At 42.0% G+C, this 21527-nt stretch overlaps 4 protein-coding genes across 4 annotated transcripts; all 4 read left to right on the top strand.

The window, feature by feature from the left end:
* Positions 1-1196: 1196 nt before the first annotated feature.
* Positions 1197-7549, top strand: LOC6582799 (venom acid phosphatase Acph-1). The gene is made up of 5 exons (XM_002008453.4): positions 1197-1761; positions 4706-4804; positions 5286-5369; positions 5575-5733; positions 6689-7549. The coding sequence occupies exons 1-5, from the start codon at positions 1603-1605 to the stop codon at positions 7397-7399; spliced, it is 1212 nt and encodes a 403-aa protein (XP_002008489.2). The 5' UTR covers positions 1197-1602; the 3' UTR covers positions 7400-7549.
* Positions 7550-10421: 2872 nt separating this feature from the next.
* Positions 10422-12671, top strand: LOC6582800 (polycystin-2). The gene has a single exon (XM_002008454.3). It carries the CDS (start codon positions 10422-10424, stop codon positions 12669-12671), a length of 2250 nt encoding a protein of 749 aa, XP_002008490.1.
* Positions 12672-13423: 752 nt separating this feature from the next.
* LOC6582801 (polycystin-2) lies at positions 13424-15839 on the top strand. Its single transcript, XM_002008455.4, has 2 exons — positions 13424-13442; positions 13562-15839. Exon 2 carries the CDS (start codon positions 13576-13578, stop codon positions 15751-15753), a length of 2178 nt encoding a protein of 725 aa, XP_002008491.1. The 5' UTR covers positions 13424-13442; positions 13562-13575; the 3' UTR covers positions 15754-15839.
* A 2258-nt stretch (positions 15840-18097) lies between these two features.
* Positions 18098-21371, top strand: LOC6582802 (titin). The gene is made up of 2 exons (XM_032731703.2): positions 18098-18985; positions 19043-21371. The coding sequence occupies exons 1-2, from the start codon at positions 18321-18323 to the stop codon at positions 21321-21323; spliced, it is 2946 nt and encodes a 981-aa protein (XP_032587594.2). The 5' UTR covers positions 18098-18320; the 3' UTR covers positions 21324-21371.
* The last annotated feature ends 156 nt before the right edge of the window (positions 21372-21527 follow it).

Consider the following 21527-nt stretch of genomic DNA (forward strand, 5'->3'; position numbering starts at 1 on the left):
TAATTTTTTTTTTTTTTTTTATTAAAAATTGAAACTTTTTTATTTATCTTTTTTTTTGTATTTTTTTTTTAATTTATTTTATGTTGTTTATATATTTTCTAAATTTATTTTATTTATTTTATTTTTTATTTTAAAACTTTTCTTGTATATATGTATATATATATTTTTTTCTTTGTATTCATTGTAATTTTTGATTGTAATAATTTATTTTATTTTTTAATTTTTTCGTTTGTTTTTGTTAATATTTTTTAAATATTAATTTTATTTATTTATTTTTATTTATTTATTTTTTTTTTTATTTTAAAAGTTGTATGTTCTATGCAGTAATTTAGTTTTCTAAAGTTTATCTTTATATATTTCCACTTATTTCTCGAGCTGCCCCGTCTTTAAATGCAGCACACGTGCTGTACAATTTTTTTTTTGTTTTACAACTTTCTTATAAAGCAAACTGTAGTTGATCTTTGAGCAATCAGTTGGCAATCGAACATTTTGTGGTAAAGATTTTCTAAATATAAATATATTTGATAGAGAAAAGGATGCAAAGAGCTTCCGTGAGATGTAAATTTATATATGCCAAATTGAGACGTAATTAACATAACAATAAACGAATACTACAACAACATGCATAACATTAAATAATTAGCATATGTTCGATAAAAAACAAAACAAAGCAAGAGACGAAAAATGAGCAGCGATTTATTACAGCTCCGAGATGGTGACGAATTTTCGGAGCTCCATAAAAAATTAGGCAGCTGTGTCGAGTGTGAGTGTGTGTGTAAGTGTGTGTGGGTATTTTATATGTAAATCGCGATCGCGTTTTAAAACGCCTCAAATGTTGGGGCATTGTTGTGTCGACTGCTCAATGTACGATCAGTTACGAGCCACGCAACACACACAATGGACAGACACACTCGAGAACACAAATAAGAGTAATAATAGTAGACGACGGTGACGAACGCATTCTGCGATAATGAAACGATAAAAGACATATGTTCTGCGGCTCGGCTGGCCGCCGCCATCTATTATGAGAGACAGTACGGCACAAGTGCTCCGCTGAACAGCTGAGCTATCCGATATTATCCGCCTGCAGAGGCTTATCAGTTTATCAGTTTATAAGTTTCTGGAGACGCGTCAAGCAAAAAATTCTGAGTTTGCCATAGACAAACAAATAGTATTCTGTTTATATTGACGATAAGAGCAGGAATAAGACAAATAGTGCCCCACCGAAATAGACCTATTTGAATGCTGATGAAAGGGGCGGTCTCTCGAAACCCGTTCCGTAACGACTTTGCAAATTAACAATAACACGTTTTATACTTTTTGGTTTTTTGTTTTATCAACAGCATAATTAAAAACACCGACAGAGGTAACAAAACAAAAAACGACAATGCCCGCAAAAACGAAAAAAGAATCGAGTTTTTTGTGCTTCTTCTGATTTTTGTGTCTGTGGCCGTACAGATCGCGTCTACGTTTCGGGGCTCTGCTGTTGGCGCCAAGTTAATATACATACACTCATATACTTACAATAAAAACGTTCGCGTACGGCGAACCCCCCTCCAAGTTCGAGCACCGACTAGAGCCATATAAAGCGTCTCCGCCAAAATGCCGCGTTCGCATTTTACTCGAAGGCATTGTCTAGCAATGACGGGCGGCTTAGTTGCATTCGCTTTGCTGATCTTGTGTTTTACACACTCCACACTCATCTCCGGCAAGATCACTGATCCCGGCACCGACGAGTCTACGCTTGAGCTGTTGCATGTGGTAAGTCCGTGCGTCAATCGCAAATCGACATCAAACAAAAGACAAACACACAAGTGTATAAAACAGCTGTAACAACTGCACACAGCTGCTCTTATTACACTGTCAAACAGGGCTCGAGCCAACGAGTGCAAAGCTGTCAAGCTTTAAGCTTTTGTAGCGCATTAAACGCTTAGAGTTTGAGGTGAGCAGCCTTTGAAGCTTTTGAGCGGATTAAGATTTGTTATGGATACGAAATAAGCAGAGCTTCAATAAGGCCAGAGTTGTGAAAAATATGCATCCTATATACAGGTATTAGCTTTGATAGGCTTTTAGAATATATATAGGTGTCTAAATTTAAAAAAAAAAAATAATAAATAAAATTATTATTCTTTTTGGTCTAAAAATTTAAAAAATGTGGAATTCAAAGAACTATACTCAAAATGTTATTAAAAAAAAAAAAAAAAAAACAAAAAATAAAGTCTAAAAAATATTTATTCTTCAACTCAGCTAATTTAATTAGTAGAAAATTTTATAAAAAGTATTAAACTCTAAAAAAGATTTATTCGTCAACTCAGTGAAAAAACGCTAACAAAAATTCCGTAGCTAATTTAAAGCATTAATAGAATTTATTCAACTAAGCCTTAATTTAAAACAGTTTCAAGTAAATATTAGTACTCGAATATATAAAATATATATAAACTTCTCAATACATGTATACATCTGTACACCTTATCGAAGCAATTAAGACTGCCCCGCTCAGGTGTTAGTCACTACTACGGTTATTATTATCATCACGTTTGTCCAAGAGAAACCAGCTGATAATACAGAAATTCATTTTCAGCGCATTGACACTGAAAGTGAATGACAGTTAGGGAAAAAACAAAAATATTTTTGCTGATAAATATACACAGCTGGCAGTTTTTAGCTCAACTGACCCGTTTCTGAAGCTCAGTGTAGGGTTGCGTTTAATTACTGCATGGAATATTAAAAATTTAGTACGCGTCGAGCGGAGGTAATAGACGAATGTCGCGCGATAAGGCCGAAGCACGAATGGACAATAAATGTCTAAAATAATAAGCAACATCAGAATATAAAGTAAAGGCGTATCGAAAGGTAGAATGCCCATGTTAGCTATAGTTCCCAAAGGTAATACGCCGATAATATATGTGTTTAGTTAATACCATACCATAAACTAAAATTGTCCACATTAAATCAAATCAAATCTCAGTTAATCGTGTTGTATCAGCTGTTTTAATTGATCTATAATTAAACCGTGATTTATTGTGATTTATTAATAGAACAACATTTCAATCAACGTTGTGTGTGCACTGGCTAATAGAATCGTCGCCAGTGATTAAAATAGTGAATTCTATCATGAACTAATAAGCAGCCAACCGTGAAGTAGTGTAAAAAGCGCTTTTATGACTTTGACTGTGAATATATATGTATATGAATTATATATGTACATAGATATATGTATGTACGTGTATTTATATAATGTATATATATGTTGTAAAATCTAATGGAAATATTAGAGATGCGAGCAGCTCGTGTTTTTAATTTTTTTTGTGAGAGTACAAAAATATATATACATTTCATATATTGAAAAATGTTTTTACTTTTATAAAATATGTATAACAAAAATTGCAAATTAGTTCTCTGTAAAAAATAAAAAGATCGCCAAAAGAAATATCTGTTGTTGTCAAACCAAATATTAATTAAATATATAGTATAAAATATTAAAATAATATTAGTAAATATATATTTTTTAATTTAAAAATAATTTTAAAACATTTTTTATATCTTGAAAAGTTTATTAAATTTATAATAAAAAAAAAAAAAAAAAAAAAAATTAGCATTAAAAAAAAATTTTAAAAATATTATATTTTGAAGTGAATCACCCGAACAATCTCGCCCATCTCTAAGTACTACTTAATGGGTTCACGGCTTCTCTAATTACAACGTTAATGCTTTTGTTTCACGAGTATTTCTGGTATTTTTCAAAAACATTCAGTTAATACTTTTTCAACTTACTCGCATTACAAACGACAGTAAATTGAATTTAATTTCACTTGAGCTCTCCAAACTGGTTGATAAATCAGCACTGAGTGAGCATCGTCCAAGCCAAAAAAAAAAAAAAAAAAACCAAAAACAACAACAGAGGCAAAAAACCAAATAAATTTCAAATTTAAAACCAGCTACATGCCTAATTACAATTTTTTAGCCGCTCGCTTCGCCTTACCAAATAGCAAACGAACTAAAAATAAAACCAGTTAACCAACTTTTTATTTTTTGTTTATGGCCGCATGATAAACTGCGACGCACTTTTTTATTATATAAACAATATTTGAAAACATCGTCGAGCTTTAATATTAATGGTCCGTAAACCTAATTAACTGATATAGAGATTAGCAGAGTGCGAGTCCGAGTCCGAGTCAGAGTCAGGTCCGAGGCTGCTGACCTTCGGGCTTATCAGTAAACCTGCCACGCGTTACTCAAACCGAAGCACCAATACTTCCGTATCTCTGTAATGCTGATGCCAGCTCAAACGTGCATGACCAGCTTGGTCTCTCACTCTGTCTCCCTCTCTCTTTCTTGCCGTCGTTTCTTATCAAAGTCGCGTGAGCGTTTGTAATTTCTCTTTGCAATTGTTGCTGAAGAAGCGCAACCGTGCTACAATGACACTGGCTATAAATAGCGGCTATAAACAAGTTTAATCGGAACAATGAAAAGTCAGCTCAGTGCTATTTTTAGTAATTAATACAAAATAATAATAATAAATATTATCGGTCAAATTATTCATGTTAATAATTTATTTATATTTTAAATATTAACCAGCTTCAATTCCAGTCCGCTTTACATCTAATGCCATCTCAGCTTAGGCCTTTGGCTAATTAAAGCAGCGCATGGAAATGAAAGCTAAAAACTTGCAACTAACACTGCATACATTTGTACGAATTTGCAGGTCTTCCGACACGGACCACGCACACCGGCGGACACATATCCCCTGGATCCCCATGTAAATGAAACCTACTATCCATTTGGCTGGGGACAAGTAACAAATGTGAGTCGAGCACAAGTTGTGCAGTAGAACTTTTGCCCAAAAAATATATACGTATGTGCATAGAGGAAAACTAAAAACAAAAAGAAATGAAAAAAAAGAAAGAAAAACTGCAAATGTTGTGAAAAGAGAACCTCTATCTGCCCAGCTTTTCCGTTCAGCCCGAAAACCACGCAGCAAAGCATTTAAATAAATTGAAATGCAAATGTTTGTCGTGGGTGAGGGGGCGTGCGCGGGGGAGCGGCGCCGGCATCTGTGTTGCATTAACATATACACATGCATATGTTTATGCAATTGCAAAAATGCAAGGCATTTATTATTTTATAACATTGCTACATGTATCTCTCTCTCTCTCTCTCTCTGTCTTTCTCGCCATGTCTCCGTCTCTGTCTCTCTATGACTGCGTATATATTTCTCTTTGTGGATTCGCCGGCTGTTGTCTCACGTGCCATCCGCCCATGCCATGTAATAAATCAACGCTCAGAATGGCAAACGCGAGCTGTTCAGCATTGGAAGCTGGCTGCGTAAGCGTTATGGCAAATTCCTGGCACCCTACTACAGTCCCGATGTGAGTAACCCAACGCTAACGAACCACCAGATGCCCGCCCGCCCATCCTCCAGCTGGAATCGGGTGAAACGGGTGTCTGATAGTGCGGACGTTTACAAATTGCAAAGCTCAAGCGCGCGCTCGCCTCATCACTCAATTTCTTTTTAACGTTCCACCACTCTTCTTTCTCCCTCCCTCTCTCTCTTCCTTCTCTGAACATCTTTAGTTAGTGCACGCACAGGCGACGGGCGTGCCACGCACACACATGACCCTCCAGACGGTGCTGGCCAGCTTCTTCCCACCCAAGGGCACGGCCATGGAGTGGAACAGCAAGTACAATTGGCAGCCCATTCCGGTGTTCTCGCAGGAGCTAAATGAGGATACGGTATGTCAACCAATCAATAATGATGCAATCAATTGATCAATTGATATTGATTTATAGCCGAGCTATCAGCATAACAAAACAAGGGGTTCATTTGGCTAATAATGCTATTTATAAGCCTTTTCTTAACAATTTCTTTTTTTTTTCTTGAAATGGCTTTAAAACTAATTTAAATGAGAAATGTGAAACATTTATATTGTCAACATAGAGTTGATTGCAGTTGAAATTTACAATTTTTTGAGGAATTTTATTTAAGTTTAACAAATTATATTATGTATTACATTTTTACTTATTTATTTTTTAACAATATAATTAAAGTTCTATTTACTTATTTTTTTAAATTTATTTAACGGGCAAAATTAGGAGTCTATGGCATATAAAAGCCTTTATTTGAAAAGCATTTTATATTTAATTGACTAATTCTTCCTACCTTCAATCCCTATAATTCTATATTCGAATCCGATATTCGCTTATTTAAATTTTGTTTTTTTTTTTTTTTTTTGCTGAAGCCAAACACCTCTTTATACATCCAGCAATAGTCAAATTTAGCAACTAAAAAAAAAAAAAAAAGAAATAGAAATTAAAAAAAAAAAAAAATTAAAATAAAAAACTTTTTTTAAATTATTAATATATTAATATATTTACATGTTTCATCTCCTTTTATTTCATACAAATATTCAAATAATCATTTAATAAAAAATTCAATGAAATGCTAGTACTAAAAATAAAATTACAAAATAATATATATAAAAAAAAAAAACAACAATTTATTTTCTAATATATTGCTTTAGGTATCCACATATTCATTTAGTATACAAACAAAAACTTACAGATAATTTTTATATTATTCTTATATTCATTGTAATTAATATTATAGTATATTCAGCTCTAGCCTGCTCTTCTCTAATCTCTTTACCATCCATTAAATTAACTCACTCTATCCTCTATCAATTACCAGTTGCTGCTTGTGCGCACACCTTGCCCGCGCTACTTCGAGGCTCTGCACGAGGTGTACGAGCTGCCTGAGGTGAAAAAGGAAATTGAGCCGTACCTGGACATGTTTAAGGAGCTGGCAGCGCACACCGGCCTCAGCTTCAATGAGCCAGAGGATGTGCAGTCGCTGTATCTGACGCTGCTCGCGGAACAGGAATGGGGCCTGGATTTGCCGGAATGGACGAAGCAATATTTTCCGGAGAAAATGCAGTTCCTAACTGAGCAGAGTTATGTGTACAATGTATATACGCCCGAGATGCAGAAGATCAAGGCGGGCCCATTCCTCAAGAAGATGTTCGACGAGATGCAGCAGAAGCGCAACGGCACCCTGAAGCCCGAGAAACGCAAGCTGTTTATTTATACGGGCCACGACTCAACTGTGGTTAATGTGCTGTCTGGCCTGAAGATCTGGGAGCGCCAGCTGCCGCGCTACTCGGTGATGGCACTGTTTGAGCTGCACAAGAACAAAGAGACCGGTGATTACTGGGTGGAGATTTATTTCCGCAATAATCCCAAGGCGCCGGCACAAAAGCTAACCGTGCCCGGCTGCGAGTTCCAGTGTCCGTTGGACAAGCTGCTCGAGCTGGCCGCAGATGTGGTGCCCACCGAGGCGGATGCCAACCGCTGCGATGCTCAGAACGAGCAGTTCACCGAGCCGCCACTGCGTGGCCCATAGAATGCCGGCCCATAGATGGCCCCGGGCCAGTTTCCTATTTGGAATCGAACGAGTGCTGCTATAACTCAGGGAGCTTCAAGCTAGTTAAGTCGAACGTTTTAGTTTAAGGCCAAACTGTTTATACTTATCATTAAAGATCGAGTCGAGGAATTGTCAGCCGCGTGTTGTCGGGTGTTTGAGTTAGCGCCAAAGTCAGCGCCTCATGTGGCATGGCAGCCAAGTTGGCTCATTTCCGCTTGTGGCGCCGCCATTGCCCAATAGGCCGCTTCCGTTTGCCTTTTGCCAGCTCCGCAAACAACTTCCGCACTTATTTTACCAGCTGAACCACAACTTCTCTCTCTCCCTCCCTCTCTCTCTCTCTCTCTCTCTCTCTCTTTCTATCTGCCTTTGCCATCTCTATGTTTTGCTTTGTATCTTTGAATCTCGCCCGCCCTTTGGCTTTGCTCATTTTTGCCAAGAGGTGACATTTTTCGCATTGCGGTTTACCATAAACTATTTCATTGGGGAGTTGTTGTCTGTGTACATTAGCAGTGCGCTCCATGCTTGGAGCTTGCCGCTTGGTACTTGCTGTTGGAGTTCCATGCCTGGCATTGCTATTGCCATGTGACCCCCACCAACCCATTCAGTTCCACATTGTTTACTCTTGTGCGTTCCCCATCTGTCTCTCAATGTGTGCCCACTCTCTCGCACACGCTATCTCCCTCTCTCTCTCTCTCTCTCTCTCTCTCTGGCTGTCTGCTCTATGCACATATCTGGAAACTTTATTTGTCAACGGGACGCATATGTTGTGTGCTTGCCAAAAAAAGAAAAAGAGAGAGGGACAAAAATGAAGGGAAAAAATATTAAATAAAGGAATCATATCCTGGCTTACGCTCGCATTCGCATTCGCATTCGCTTTGCTATCCTTGTCGGTTTGTTGTTGCATTTAATTTTACTTAATTTGATTTTGGTGGGCTGAGAAGACTTTTGCAGCTGACTGAGGAGGACTGAGGGAGCCTCACGCATATGCGTTTTATTTGTATGATTAATGGCAGAGCACAAATATTATTAAGGATTGTCACAGCCTTAAGACTATATATATTTTATATATGCAAATATTTTAAAGAAACTCACTTGATTTAAGGAATCCAGTTCGAGCTAGTCTTTCGCACTTCACTTGAGTCAAACGCGCTGCAATTGTGGGCTCACTTGACTGCAACGCCGAGCTCTGGCCGGGCAATAAAATGCCACAAAACCTTTTTTTGACAAATGAAACGTGGTACAAACAAGACGCCAAAGCAGCCACCGCAACGAGCCGGGCGCCTGGCCCCAAAAGTCTGAGCGCCGAGCCGAGTGCCAACAAAGATTTATGCATTTTGCAGTGTGTACGCTTTATGCGAAACTAAACGGCAAACAGTTTGAGTTGGAGTGAAGAAAGGCACTGGTTGCGCTCTGGCTGGGCCGGACGGGAGTCGGGAGTGGGCTATGGAGCAAACATGTTTTGCATGTTGCATGCCCCGCACTCAGTCAGCTGGGCTGGGGCATGAGTCTATTGTGCCGCTTAATAGACTGAACTGCAGCAGGATCTGGCAGCTGGCAAACATTTGTGCAGCTTATTAATATGCAGCCCATTTCAGTCTCACGCAGCTAACGGAGATTAGACTAAGAGCTGCTGCAAGGCAGGTGCAAGGCAAGGCAAGACAGGTGCAAGGCAGGTGCAAGTCAGCTACCACCGGCTATCGTCAATTTTATCTACTAGGCCAAGCGTAAAACTTTTACGCTCCGTATCGAAAAGTCGTTAGTAAGCTGACCGCAAAAAGAGAGATGTGGGCAAAAAGCAGTCGACAGTCGACAGTCGAGAGTCGAGAGTCGACTCAGTCGACAGGGTTGCTCGGCTAAGGCTTTACTGTAAAACAGAAACCAAAAGACAAAAAATAAAATAAAATAAAAATTAAAGTTTTTCCAAAGACTTGCACTTAGCCTCAAAAGTTTTCTACACCAAAGTTTTCTGACTGAGCTTGTCTCTCGGCTCTCTAAGTAGATTTGCTGCCCCGGCCATATGTCTGCAGCTAAAAAATGGCTGCCTTCTGGGTGGGTGGCCAAAACTTGCCACACCCCCATTAAGTAGCTGCATAATGGGCGTAATAACAATGCGAAATAAATATATGTAAAGTCGACAACGGAATGACATTCAATGCGAAATGAAAAAGCATTTTTTAAAAATTATAATATATTTAATTAAACAAGATTTCTGCTACCTTTGGTCGCAAATTAATATAGTTTTAAACTATAAATTTATATAATTGAAATAAATTGAAATTCATTAAACTCAACCTCCTCCCTTCGATATATACTTATACATTTATATTATATATTTATATATTTATATATATTTAATTCATTCTAAAAATGCTTAGAATATTATATTTATTATTTATAAATTATTATTAATTTATACTGTAGCACTTTCTGCAATTCCTTATGGCAAATTAATTTAATTTCATTTAATTTTAAAATCAACATCAATTTCAATTTTTTAATTAAACAATAATCTAGATTTAATATAATTAATATATATTTTAATTTTTTTTTCTAAGTTTATTTGATTCTAAAATATTAATGATTTATTATGTTGTCAACACTAATACGAAATTTTTTTAAATTATGCAATCTTTTATTATTAAAATAATTTATATATTTAAATTTTTTTTTTTAAGTTTACTTAATTCTAAAATATTAGTAGTTTATTATGTTGTCAACACTAATTTAATTTTTTTTAAGTAAAAAAATATTCCATTATTAATATAATTTATATGTATTAAAATTTATTGATTATTATTTTTTTAAGTTGATTTCATTCTAAAATATTAATAGTTTTTTAAAATTTATTTTTAATTTCTTCAATATACATCGTACTTCAGTTCGATATACTTCAATTAATTCCATTCTACAAATTCGAGCACTGCTTTATACATACATATATACATATACATTTATATATATATACATTTTCCTAATGATAATTGTGCAATATTAATCCATAATGTGGTCGAAAGTGGTGGGCCTCCTAAAGAGGAGCGTCCTGCTGATTGCCACGATTATCATAATGGTTGTCTGTCTCATCTGCGTCTCCTTGCTGTCGGGCTACAATCATAAAACGAAGAAAGTGGAGGGCATTGTGATACACTCGTTTCTGGTGATGATATTTTTATTCGTGCTTTGCGACCCAATCAAGTTCCTGATTCTGGCCGTGGACAGGGCTTGGTGGCCGCGTCGTCGCGACAGCTACTCGGTGGATCGGACTGCTATGATTCATACGCGCCTGCACTACCTGAAGATGAGGCTGAAAATTCTGCGCTCCCAGCTGGTGGCCACGGACAAGCACTGCAACGAGTCCCTGAATCTGCTCTACCAGTCGATCGCAAATGACCTTTGGCTCTACGGCAGGTACTTCTTTCTGCTGATGTGCCTGGTGCTGGTGACCTGGGACCAATTGCTCTGCTACAATACCAAGCACATGGAATCACTGTTTGTGCGCAATAATTCGCACGGCTGGGGACTGGAGAAGGTGTATTCGTTTGATGACTTCTATAAGTTCCTGGAGTCGACACTTGTGGAGCCCTTTGACCCAAACTTCGAAGAGAGTGGATCCAGATGGTGGATCTATGGCGATCATACCATCAAATTGGGAGGTGTTCGGTTGCGCCAGCTGCGTGTCAAAAAAGGCTATCACATGGGCTGGAAAGATCTAAAGTATGAGGATAGGGACTATATGAGCCAATGGGAGCTGCCCTATCAACGATTGCCGTACACGAATAAATATTGGAAAATCTTCACACCCTGGCTGTCCATATATCCCACCCTTACCTCCGAGGAAAAGTTTTTTTTGAACTTTGGCAATCAGGGCTATGCGCACGACTTCAGTGAACTCTACGGCTACGTAACGCTGCTCGCACGCACCGCCAAAAGCAGCCGGCTGGTCATTCAATATTTGAAGGATAATAAGTGGCTAACACACTCGAAGACCTGCGCCATATTCATGGACTTTACGCTCTTCAATATGGACGCAAACATGTTCACCGTGGCCACGCTGGCCCTCGAGATGACGGCATACGGAACGATTGAGTATGCCGTGCACATTGAGAGCTCCAAACTGCTGATGCTTGATGAGTTTGATTCGCTACTCAAGATACTGATAGTGTTCCTTTATATACTGGTCTTTGTGCAGTTCGGCAAGTCGGTCATCATCATGCTCTGGTGCGAGCCGAAAAAGCTGCGCAGCACATGGAACAAACTAGATTTGGTGATCATCCTGCTGAACATTGCGCTGATCTGTTTGCTGATCACACATCAGATCCTATTGAACAATCGGCTGCTGAGCGTGGAGAATGCCAGCGTCCTAGTGTTCCTCGACTTTCGCATTCCGGTCCGTGTGCACATTGCAATCGAGGTGATCCTGGGATTTCTCGTTTGCCTTACCACGCTGCGGTTGTGGCGCGTCCTGCAGTTCGCCAGGGTATTCCAATTGATAGCAGCCACGCTGTATGCGGCCTGGAAGGCGTTGGCCAGCACGGCCATGTTAATATTGATATTTCTATTTGCCTTCGGCATGGCCGTGGGCATCATAAATGGCAACTATACGATCGGATTCGCTAGCCTAACGAGGAGCATTATCTCGTCCGTGTGCTTCGCCTTGGGCTTTAAGCGCCAATTGAATCCCGCCGATCTGCTGCACGGCGGCGTCTATCTTGGCCTTATTTTCTACGTTATTCTGGCCTTTTTCATTGTCATTGTGATGATGAATCTGTTTATCACAACGCTCAGAGATTATTTCGGCCATATTCGGCGAAAAATGGAAGCCAGATTCGTCTTCAATCAGATCACTTTTCTGCAATTTCTACGCGCCGAATATGCGCCAATTTTTCGGTACTTTCTCGAGCTGCCCTGCTTTAAGAGGGGCTACAAGCGTCACAATCGCACAGTCCACCAGAACATCGAGATCGCATTGCAGGCCAGATCGAAGGGGTACAAGCCAAAGCTGGTGTTCCACGCCCAAAGCGAGGATCACCTCAATCAGTTGAGGAACATCGAGAAGAAGGAAGAGCAATTGAAGCACGACAAGTACAAGGAACGCATCGAGCGAATGCACACGATTGCGGCTCTCATGCAGACGCAATTGGAATTGCTCAGCCACTTGCTCTTCACTGAGGCGATGTTAGCTAGAGACTCCGAGGACTCAATGTATGAAGCTTCGGACTCTGCGTCTGAGCAAGAAGCCAAGTACCGTAGATAACACAAATCAACTCAATGTCTCCCAAAATATATTAATGAAATTTACGGCCAACTTGGAGTTTGTCTTTTGTTTCCACTGAATGTTAGTACAGAAGGAAAATATATTTATACATATATTAACTGAACTGAATATTAATTGTTAAAAAAAGAGATTGTTCTTCATAGTTTTAGCTATTCGAAAAATTAAATTTCTTTTCCATACTGTTTATATAAATATTAAGTTTTACAAAATAAGAAAAATATGTCCTTTTAAGTTTGAGCTATCCGAAAAATTAAATTGGCTTTTTATTATTTTAAAAAAAAGTCTTCAGTAGCGAAAATTAGAAATCGTTCTGAAGAATTATTACAAATATTTTAAGTAAAAACTTTTAATTACTATATATAAATAAATATTTAAATTGTTTTTATTTTGAATGAATTTTTAATTATGTGTGTGTTTCATTTAATTAACTTGCTTTTTTCTATAAAACTTATTTATTTATTTATTTATATGGGACACTTTATATTTTATTTAATAAGTGTTTGTTACCATCTATTATTTTATTCTACTTATTTATTTGTGGTCAGTTTTTCTCATTCAACAATATATTTATTATTAATTTTTTTTTATAATTTTTTTTTTTGTTTAATTAATTTTTTCTTTTATTATTTTCTGTGTTTGAATTGAAATCTAGATGCTTGCGCTTTTTCTGTTCGAGTAGTTGGCCAAGTTTTTACGAAACTACCTTTCAAAATTATATAGCTTTATTTTTAGTGCTGGCAGCATCGTCTGGTAATTAACAAAAAAAAAAAAAAAAAAAAAAAATAAATAAAATAAAATAAAAAAAAAAAAAAAATAAAATATATATATATATATATATATATATATAAATATCTTTAAATTTGCTTCAGCTGTTGTTCCAATCATGCAGCCGAAAACCAGACGCCACTTACTCATGCTGCTGACCACAGCCATCGTTGGGACCTGCATGGGTCTCATGATTTACTTTTCGGGCTTTGACCACGAGACGATGACTGCGAAGAATGTGCTTATTACTGTGGTCATAGTGCTGTTCTTCGAGAGGACGATCGCCGACCCAATCAAGTTCTTCTTCATCGCTTTGGACATGTCCCTCTGGCCGTATCCCATGGCCAAATATCGGCCGTACCGTAAGGAGGATGACAATATTGAGAACTACAATCGTTTGGATTTTCTGAAGCTGCGCTTGAGGTCAATGAAATCGAAAATGCGGATCACCGAGCGCTACCGCAACGAGCAGCTGAATCTAGAGTTTCGCAACATTATCCACGACCTGCAACTTTATGGCACATACTTTCTGGTGCTGACCGGGGTTGTCCTGGTCTCGCGCAACGAGCTGACCTACTACAATACGGTTACGATGAATAAACTGTTTATGTTTAATCATTCGATCTACGTTGGCCTCAACGAGGTCTATCACCTGAATCAGCTGTTCGATTTCATACAATCGTCGCTAATCGAAGCCTTCAACAAGGGCGACTCCGCGATGGGCATCTCCATTTGGACGCACATCATGCAGTCGAAGCTGCTGGGCGTGGTGCGTCTGCGCCAGCTCCGGCTGGCGAAGGAGCAGTTCAGCTACGGCAATCCCGAGTACACGGAGCAGCCCTACAAGCCCGATTGGCAGCTGCCATATCAGCAATACCATTATGCGGACAAATACTGGCGTGTCTACGATCCCTGGGTGCCCATGCGCAAGAGCGAATTCACCGAGAAGCTTGTGCTCAACTTCAATCACCATGGCCAAATGCACAACTATCCCGAGCTGAAGGGCTATGCGGCCCTGCTCTGTCGCGCCAAGCAGAACAGCCAGAAGGTGCTTGAGTTTCTGACCGACTACAATTGGCTGACATACAACACGAGCGCCGTCTTCATGGACTTTACGCTCTACAACATCGACGCCGACATGTTCAGCGTGTGCACGCTGTGGGTGGAGCAGACGCCCTTCGGCAGCATCATACCGGGCATGCACTGCGACAGCATTCAACTGATTGTGAATAGCCTGCAGATATCGTATTTGAGACTGTTGATTCTGCTCTACTACGTGATCACGTTCTTGAACTTCATTCAAGCATTCGTCGTGAACGTTTGGTACGAGCCGTCCAGGCTGCGCAACATCTGGATTATAATGGATGCGTTCATCATAGTGGTCAACATATTGCTGATTGCCACGATCCTGTGGCGAGCATCGATTGTGGCCTCGATGCTGAAGAGGCTGGAGGGCGCCAATAGGCTCGAGTTTCTCGACTTTCGCATTCCGGCTCGCCTGTATGGCCTGTGCAATGTTCTCACCGGTTTTCTGATCAGCGCCACCACGCTGCGTCTGTGGAAGGTGCTGCAGTTCGCCCGGGTATTTCAGATATTCACACGAACCCTGTCCTCGGCCTGGATGCCCCTGCTCATCACGTGCTCGACCATCGTCATCTTCCTGGGGGCGTTCGGCATCGCCACATGCGTTATCAATGGCAACAACAACACGTACTTCATCCATGCGTTCACCAGTGTTGTTTCCATCTTGTGCTTCTCGTTCGGCTTCAAGACCGAGATCCGGCCCGAGGATCTGTTCCACGGTGGCAAGTACCTGGGCGTTATTCTGTATGCGACCATGGGATTTGTGGTCGTGGTGCTCCTGCTCAATGTCTTCTCCAGTCTGATTAACACGTACTTCATCGAAGCCAAGGTTCTGGGCGACGCCAAGTTCAAGGAGCAAATCACATTCTTTCAGTTCCTGCGCGTGGAGTTCGACCATACTTTCCGAATCCTTGGCAAGGTCTTCTGCGTTGAAAAGTCTTACAAGCGCAACGGACGCACGGTCGCCGAGAATGTCCAAATCATGCTGGACAAGCGCGAGCGCAAGAAGACCGTTGAGAAGAACGAGCACTTCCTTCAAGTCGACTACAGGGAGCGCATTGAGCTGACGCTCTCCATATCGCGCATTTTGAATATACAAATGGAAATACTGGAGAACATACTGTTTGCCGAAATCGAGGAGAAGAAGAAGCAGCACAAGCCACACAAGCCAAAGGGCAAAGAGCCGAAGGCATCCTATGACAGCATGGTCTGAGCAGGGGTCGACTCGGCTCGGCTGGGGCAAATAATTTATAATTGCAGTTAGTTTTTGTGTGTTGTTGTTTTTCATTTGTCATTTGTCATTTGCTATTTTCTATTTCCTTTTTTTTTTTTAATTTTTCATTTGGCATTTAATTTTATTTCATTTCGCTGCCCCTGCTGCCTCCTGCTCGGCTGTGTGACTTCACAAATAAATAATTATGCGCAAACAGAGAAAACTTTCGACTTGAAAAGGCTTTTAGGGCAATTTGGTGATGGCTTTGTTGGACTTGTTTGCAAAAACTTGCGGAACCTGAGCAGCCTGGCTGCGGTCCAAAACGGAGTTGACTCATAAGTAGCGCAGCAGCACATCGGGCAGCCGAGTTGAGAGCGCTCGAACAATTGTTATAGGTTGGCAAATAAAAATTTAATACCTCATGCTTTTAGGCTGCTGCTGCTGCTGCTGCGGCTGCTGAAAACTATTTGTGCTGCTCGGTTTTGTGTAATCGGAGGCTGCAGTTATTGTTAGAGCCCACACTAAAGAGAGAGAGAGAGAGAGAGAGAGAGAGAGAAAAAAAGGAAACAGTTTCGCAAACATTTTTGATCAACAGCAAATGTAGCTAAACTAAACAATTGCGAGCGGCGCTAAACTTTTGCCCAGCCCTCAGCCACGCCCCATACCCCACACTCCACCCCCTGACTGTCTGCAACTTTTTTTTTGGGTGCATAATGTGTGCACATATGCGACTGTGTGTGTGGGTGTGTGCCACTTGGGAGAATTGTGTAAACTTTTATAATTATTAGCAACAAATGAGCAGTGACAGAGCACTCTTGCAGTCAGTGTAACTTTGGCCAGACGGGACACTGTGTCCCGTTCCCAGTTGCAGACACAGAAATCACAAATGATTCCTGCCCGCTCTGGCTCAATATAAAAGTTTTAACTACCTGACTATTCGTACAACTATATAGAGGTATGTGTGTGCGTGTGTGTGTGAGCCAGACACTAAGAAATAGTGTCCCAATCAAAAGTCCTATAAAGTTTTAAATGCTTTAAGTGCGGGGTGGAGCGATAAAAAAAGCGCAACAAAAAAACTTTCTAATGCCAGTCCGAGTCGAGCAAGTTTTTATGGAATGCTTTTTAGGAACAGTGCATTAAATGCATGTTAACATATTTTAATGCCAACTTTAAATTGTTGAAATATGCAAGTAAGAGAGCTCTGTCTGCATTTCGGACCCGAAGACAAACTGAAATTGAAGCAATTCCCAGTAAATGTGGCTGGGCTAAAGAGCAACGTAAGTAGATTAAAACAAATCTGAGCAGTTGCAGTCGGGCAGCACTGACTGCATGATACTCACTCTTGCTGAAACTTTAATATACCGTAGAATAATGATTTTTCTGGTTAAGCACATCCTTATAATAATAAATAAAATCATATTAAAGATGCCATAATTGCACACACATCTTTTATACATTTAGAATTTATATTTTTATATAACAAATTTAATAATATATTAGCTTGAAAACAAAGTTCACCATTTTCAGAAATGAGCAAGACAGTGAACAAATGTCATTTTGTACTGTTTTTAAATACTAAAAAATATTGTACAATAATTTTGCTCCCAACGATGCCTTTACATAGCTGTCAACAACAAAACAAAGCTTATGGCAGTTTTGATTTTAGCTACATTCATTCAGTGCCTCTTGGCGAGGCAACATCAGCATCAAATTTTCAAGCGCTTGCTTAGAAAATAATTTTTGTTTTAAAACGGAAGTAGAAAGTCTACTAAGGAAGAAGTCTAGCCGAATATTTTTAGAATACAGTAGAATCCGGCTATACCGAAACCGCTTGTAGCGTCCGTACGGTTATTGCGGCGAAAATTCTGCTCCCCAGGCAGACTTAGTTGAGCAATTTTATTCGGCTATAGCGTCTGCCGTATCGGCGGTCCCTTGAACGTCGCTATAACCGGTTTCTACTGTGTATTTAGCACCGACTTAAAGCATTGCGGTTCCGTGAAGATGCAGCTGGATCGCCGTAAAGAGCTCAACACTGCAATGAAATGCGAAATTCTGGAAGATATGCGGTGATTATTTCCTGGACATCCTGGCTTGGTCAGGCGGTCTGAGACTGCTTTGGAGCGCATGTCAAATGATGATTGCAGACAAAGGATGGATGAAGCTACCAGCTTCTTCACGGTCCTCAGTGGACCTCCATTGCCTGTACCATCCCTACGTCCATAATTGGTCATTTCCCCTCGTCCTCAGCCCCTCAAGACCATTCCATTTTTAATTTATTTATTTTCTTATTTTTTTTATACTTTGCTATATACATTTTATAATAATAAAAATACCTTCGACACCCCACAAAATCGATGTGTGTACATTTACGTAGTTGAAATGTTATTTCAAGTAAATGCCAAACAAATCGAAATTCATTTCTCAACACTGCTTTTTGTTCTCGCTTTTATTGCGTTGGCGCTTTGTGGCATTATCCAGCACTCGCTACGTGTCAAAATCGATTAAAAGCAGACGGAAAAGAGCAGAGCAACACAGCGTAAGTCTACAGTGCACAACATTTTACGATCATGACGCGGAATATGAAGAAAAAACATAAACAATCCAAGAAGTCCGGAGCCAAGCCGAGCAATGCTGATAAGCAACTACAGCAGGAGGTGTTGCATGGCGAAAACTACGAGCAGAAGAAATCAAAGCATAAGCGAAGACACAAACATGAGCACTCCGAATCGGAAAACTCGTCCCCTCCAGTGTCAAGTCCACTTACAGTTTCGAGTCCGGAGCCGGCAGCGCTATCAGAGCCATCAGAGCCATCAGAGCCAACAGTGCCATCAGATCCATCAGAGCCAATAGTGCCATCAGAGCCATCAGAGCGATCAGAGCCATCAGAGCCATCAGAGCCATCAATGCCATCAGAGCCATCAGAGCGATCAGAGCGATCAGAGCCATCAGAACGATCAGAGTCATCAGAGCCATCAGAGCCGCAGCAGAAATCTCCGCTGCTTAATGAACCGTGGCTAAGAGGTAAGCGGCTGGAAGAGGCGCCAGTGGAGAAACCGCCTGTGGAACAACCGCTGCTGGAAGAATCGCTGGTGGCTTCGCGGCTGGAAGCACCGTGGGAAGAGGCACCGCGGCAGGGGCCATCGCGGCTGGAGACACTGCGGCGGGAGGCACTGCGGCGGGCGGAACTGCGGCAGGAAGCACGGTGGTTCAGCCGTGCTCCGCCGGACAAAGAGTAATAGCTATAACAAGTTTTTCTATTTAATATATGTATTAATATATATTCTAATAGACAAGCAGCTTGGCGGGAATATGAAGAGCAGCTACCTGAGGGCTACGTCTTTACTTTTTCCGAGCTGGGTTTTGGGTTGTCCGGCTCCCCGGCGGAGCGCCTTAGACCCCCACCCCGCCGCTTTTCGAGCTTCGTCATTCCCCAGCTGGAAACCTCCGAACCAATTGCTGTCCGTAAGCCAAAGGCCAGGACCGTTGAAGAGATGCCAGCCAGCGATAATATGGACTGGATGCACGGCCAGCGCTCTGAGGACGCATCGCCCGAAGCGAAACCCGATGCACCACGTTTGCCCACGTCGCAGGAGATGTGGTCGAGGTACGAGGCGCTCCAGCGAGGCGAAAATGCCGAGTGGCCACTTTGCTGTTTACTTGGTTCGAGGAGTACACGTGAGCCGCCCTCCACGCCCTCACCGTTGCCCTCGCCCGCGTTTCAGTTTGCGCCGAGCCCCGAAAGAGAATGCGAGACCCTTTTCACCCTGGCCCAGAAGGCTGACATCGATACAGCCATCGCGTCCATCGACAACGACAAATTCCCCCACCGAGACGAGTGGGAAAGGAATCTGGAAGTGCTGCAGCAGGATGTGAACTGTATGAGCATACAATTCGAGAGCATGGATCTCAGCCTGGAAGAGGAGCGGGCCCTGAAGGAATTCATAAGGTCGAACCGCCTGCACACGCCGCTAAGCGACATCAGAAATTACGAAAAGTTGCTGAACTTGGCCAGAAAAGAGGAGAAAAGAAAAGAGCTGCGCGATACGCTGAGGCCACAGATATTGAAACAGATGAGGAGCAACAGGTTGATGAGACCAGCTGCAATGGCAGTGCTAGAGTCTCTGGAGCCAGACATAGAGCTGCCATCATCGACACCCGACCCGCCACCCAACCCGCCACCCAACGCGCCTCCAAAAACACCACCACTACCCCCACCGCAACCACCGCAACCACCGCAACCACTGCCACCACGGCCACCACCGCCGCCGCCGCCGTTGCAGAGAATAACTGCAACTGCAACTGTGGAAATTTCAGAGGTCAATCCGCCCATCGTGGTCAACAATGAGGATCTGGAGAAGGCCATCAAGTCCATAATTATTGTGGAGCCAGCGGCGGAGCAGCTACAGCCGGTAAATATAAATGAGTTGATTATATTGAAGGACACAGCGGAGAATCGGCCCATCGGCGAGACAACGGATCAGCCAGTGATAGTGAGTGTGGGAGGGCTGAAGCCGGAGGACGAGGTCGTGCAGGAGTGGCTGCAACAGGTGGGCCACGATCTGTCGCTCGTGGTGCAAACCCGGATCGAGTCGATGCCCGTCAGTGAGCAGCCCACGGCAGAGCAGCCCATCGATTTCGAGGCAAAGATCAGCGAGTGCAGTCAGCTGCAGCCCAAGGTTAAGCCGGCAGTGCCAAAGGCGGACGCGGGGCAGTGGGAGAGCAGCTATAAGCGCCGGCTGGAGGACTTTGATGAGATCGTGGACCAGAACATGAGCGAGTTTCGCGATCCGCAGAGCAAGCGGCTGCGCATGAAATTGCCAGCGGAGCCCGTCAGGAGGAATCTGGAGAGCCTGAAGCGGGTGCTGCAAATGCCGGCGCTGCCCTCGCATCTCGACCAGCGCCTGCAGCAGCTGCGTATCCTGCGCCAGCCGACTAAGCGCAAGGTGGAGCGCACCAGCATGCCCGTCGAAATGAAGATGGTGCGGGTGTACAGCACAGTGCAGGCGAATCGTCGCATCGATGTGAGCCAGCTGGCCCTGGAGCTGGATAATGCGATCTACAATAGCGATATCCAGGTGCTGCAGCAGAGCTACGAGGCCGGCCACATGGCCTGGATCTGGCAGACCGGCAGCATACTGATCGTCAATGCGCGCAGCAAGGCGCTGCTGCTGGACACCCAGCGGACTCTGCTGGCCAAGATTCTGGGTGCCGCCCAGACCATTCAGCTGCCCCACTGCAATGCCGTGCACTCCCAGATGGTGCACATCGCCCAGTTCACCTGGCAGATCAACATCGAGGAGTTCAGCCAATCGTATTCGTTGAGCGCCGAGCCGATGCACGATAGCGCCAGGTACGCCCACTATGTGCACAAGACGGTGCCCGGCGTGGTGGCCAAGGTGTACGAGAGTGGTGTCATTCACGTCTACGCGATGAGCTCATCCCTGGCCGACACCATGCTGGAGAAGCTCTACCTGCTCACCGCCAACCATCGCAAGCCCAAGACGGCGACTGTGCCGCCCCGGCCCAAGCCCGAATGCAACGGCACCTTCATATCACTGTTTCCCACTTGACCGCATGCATATGTAGCTTCTCAATTATCAGTGAAATACACTCAGCCAAACTACAACTAATAAAGAATTTTTCATAGTCCTGTGCTCTTTCACGTTGAGTTCAAGAGAAGCCCGTTGATTTAAAGAGCGCGCTGAATGGAAGGGCACACAGAAAGCTCGCTCGCTCGCTCGCTCGCTGCAGAGAGTCGAGTAGATGCTCTCTCG

Source organism: Drosophila mojavensis, unplaced genomic scaffold, assembly GCF_018153725.1.
Source record: "Drosophila mojavensis isolate 15081-1352.22 unplaced genomic scaffold, ASM1815372v1 contig_74, whole genome shotgun sequence".
In the NCBI taxonomy this organism is placed as follows: Eukaryota; Metazoa; Arthropoda; class Insecta; order Diptera; family Drosophilidae; genus Drosophila; species Drosophila mojavensis.

Coding starts and splice junctions, on each gene's coding strand:
- LOC6582800 (XM_002008454.3), top strand. CDS start 10,422: ATGTGGTCGAAAGTGGTGGGCCTCCTAAAGAGGAGCGTCCTGCTGATT.
- LOC6582799 (XM_002008453.4), top strand. CDS start 1,603: ATGCCGCGTTCGCATTTTACTCGAAGGCATTGTCTAGCAATGACGGGC. Junction 1,762..4,705: donor CGCTTGAGCTGTTGCATGTG/GTAAGTCCGTGC, acceptor ACGAATTTGCAG/GTCTTCCGACACGGACCACG. Junction 4,805..5,285: donor GCTGGGGACAAGTAACAAAT/GTGAGTCGAGCA, acceptor ATCAACGCTCAG/AATGGCAAACGCGAGCTGTT.
- LOC6582802 (XM_032731703.2), top strand. CDS start 18,321: ATGACGCGGAATATGAAGAAAAAACATAAACAATCCAAGAAGTCCGGA. Junction 18,986..19,042: donor CGTGCTCCGCCGGACAAAGA/GTAATAGCTATA, acceptor ATATTCTAATAG/ACAAGCAGCTTGGCGGGAAT.
- LOC6582801 (XM_002008455.4), top strand. CDS start 13,576: ATGCAGCCGAAAACCAGACGCCACTTACTCATGCTGCTGACCACAGCC.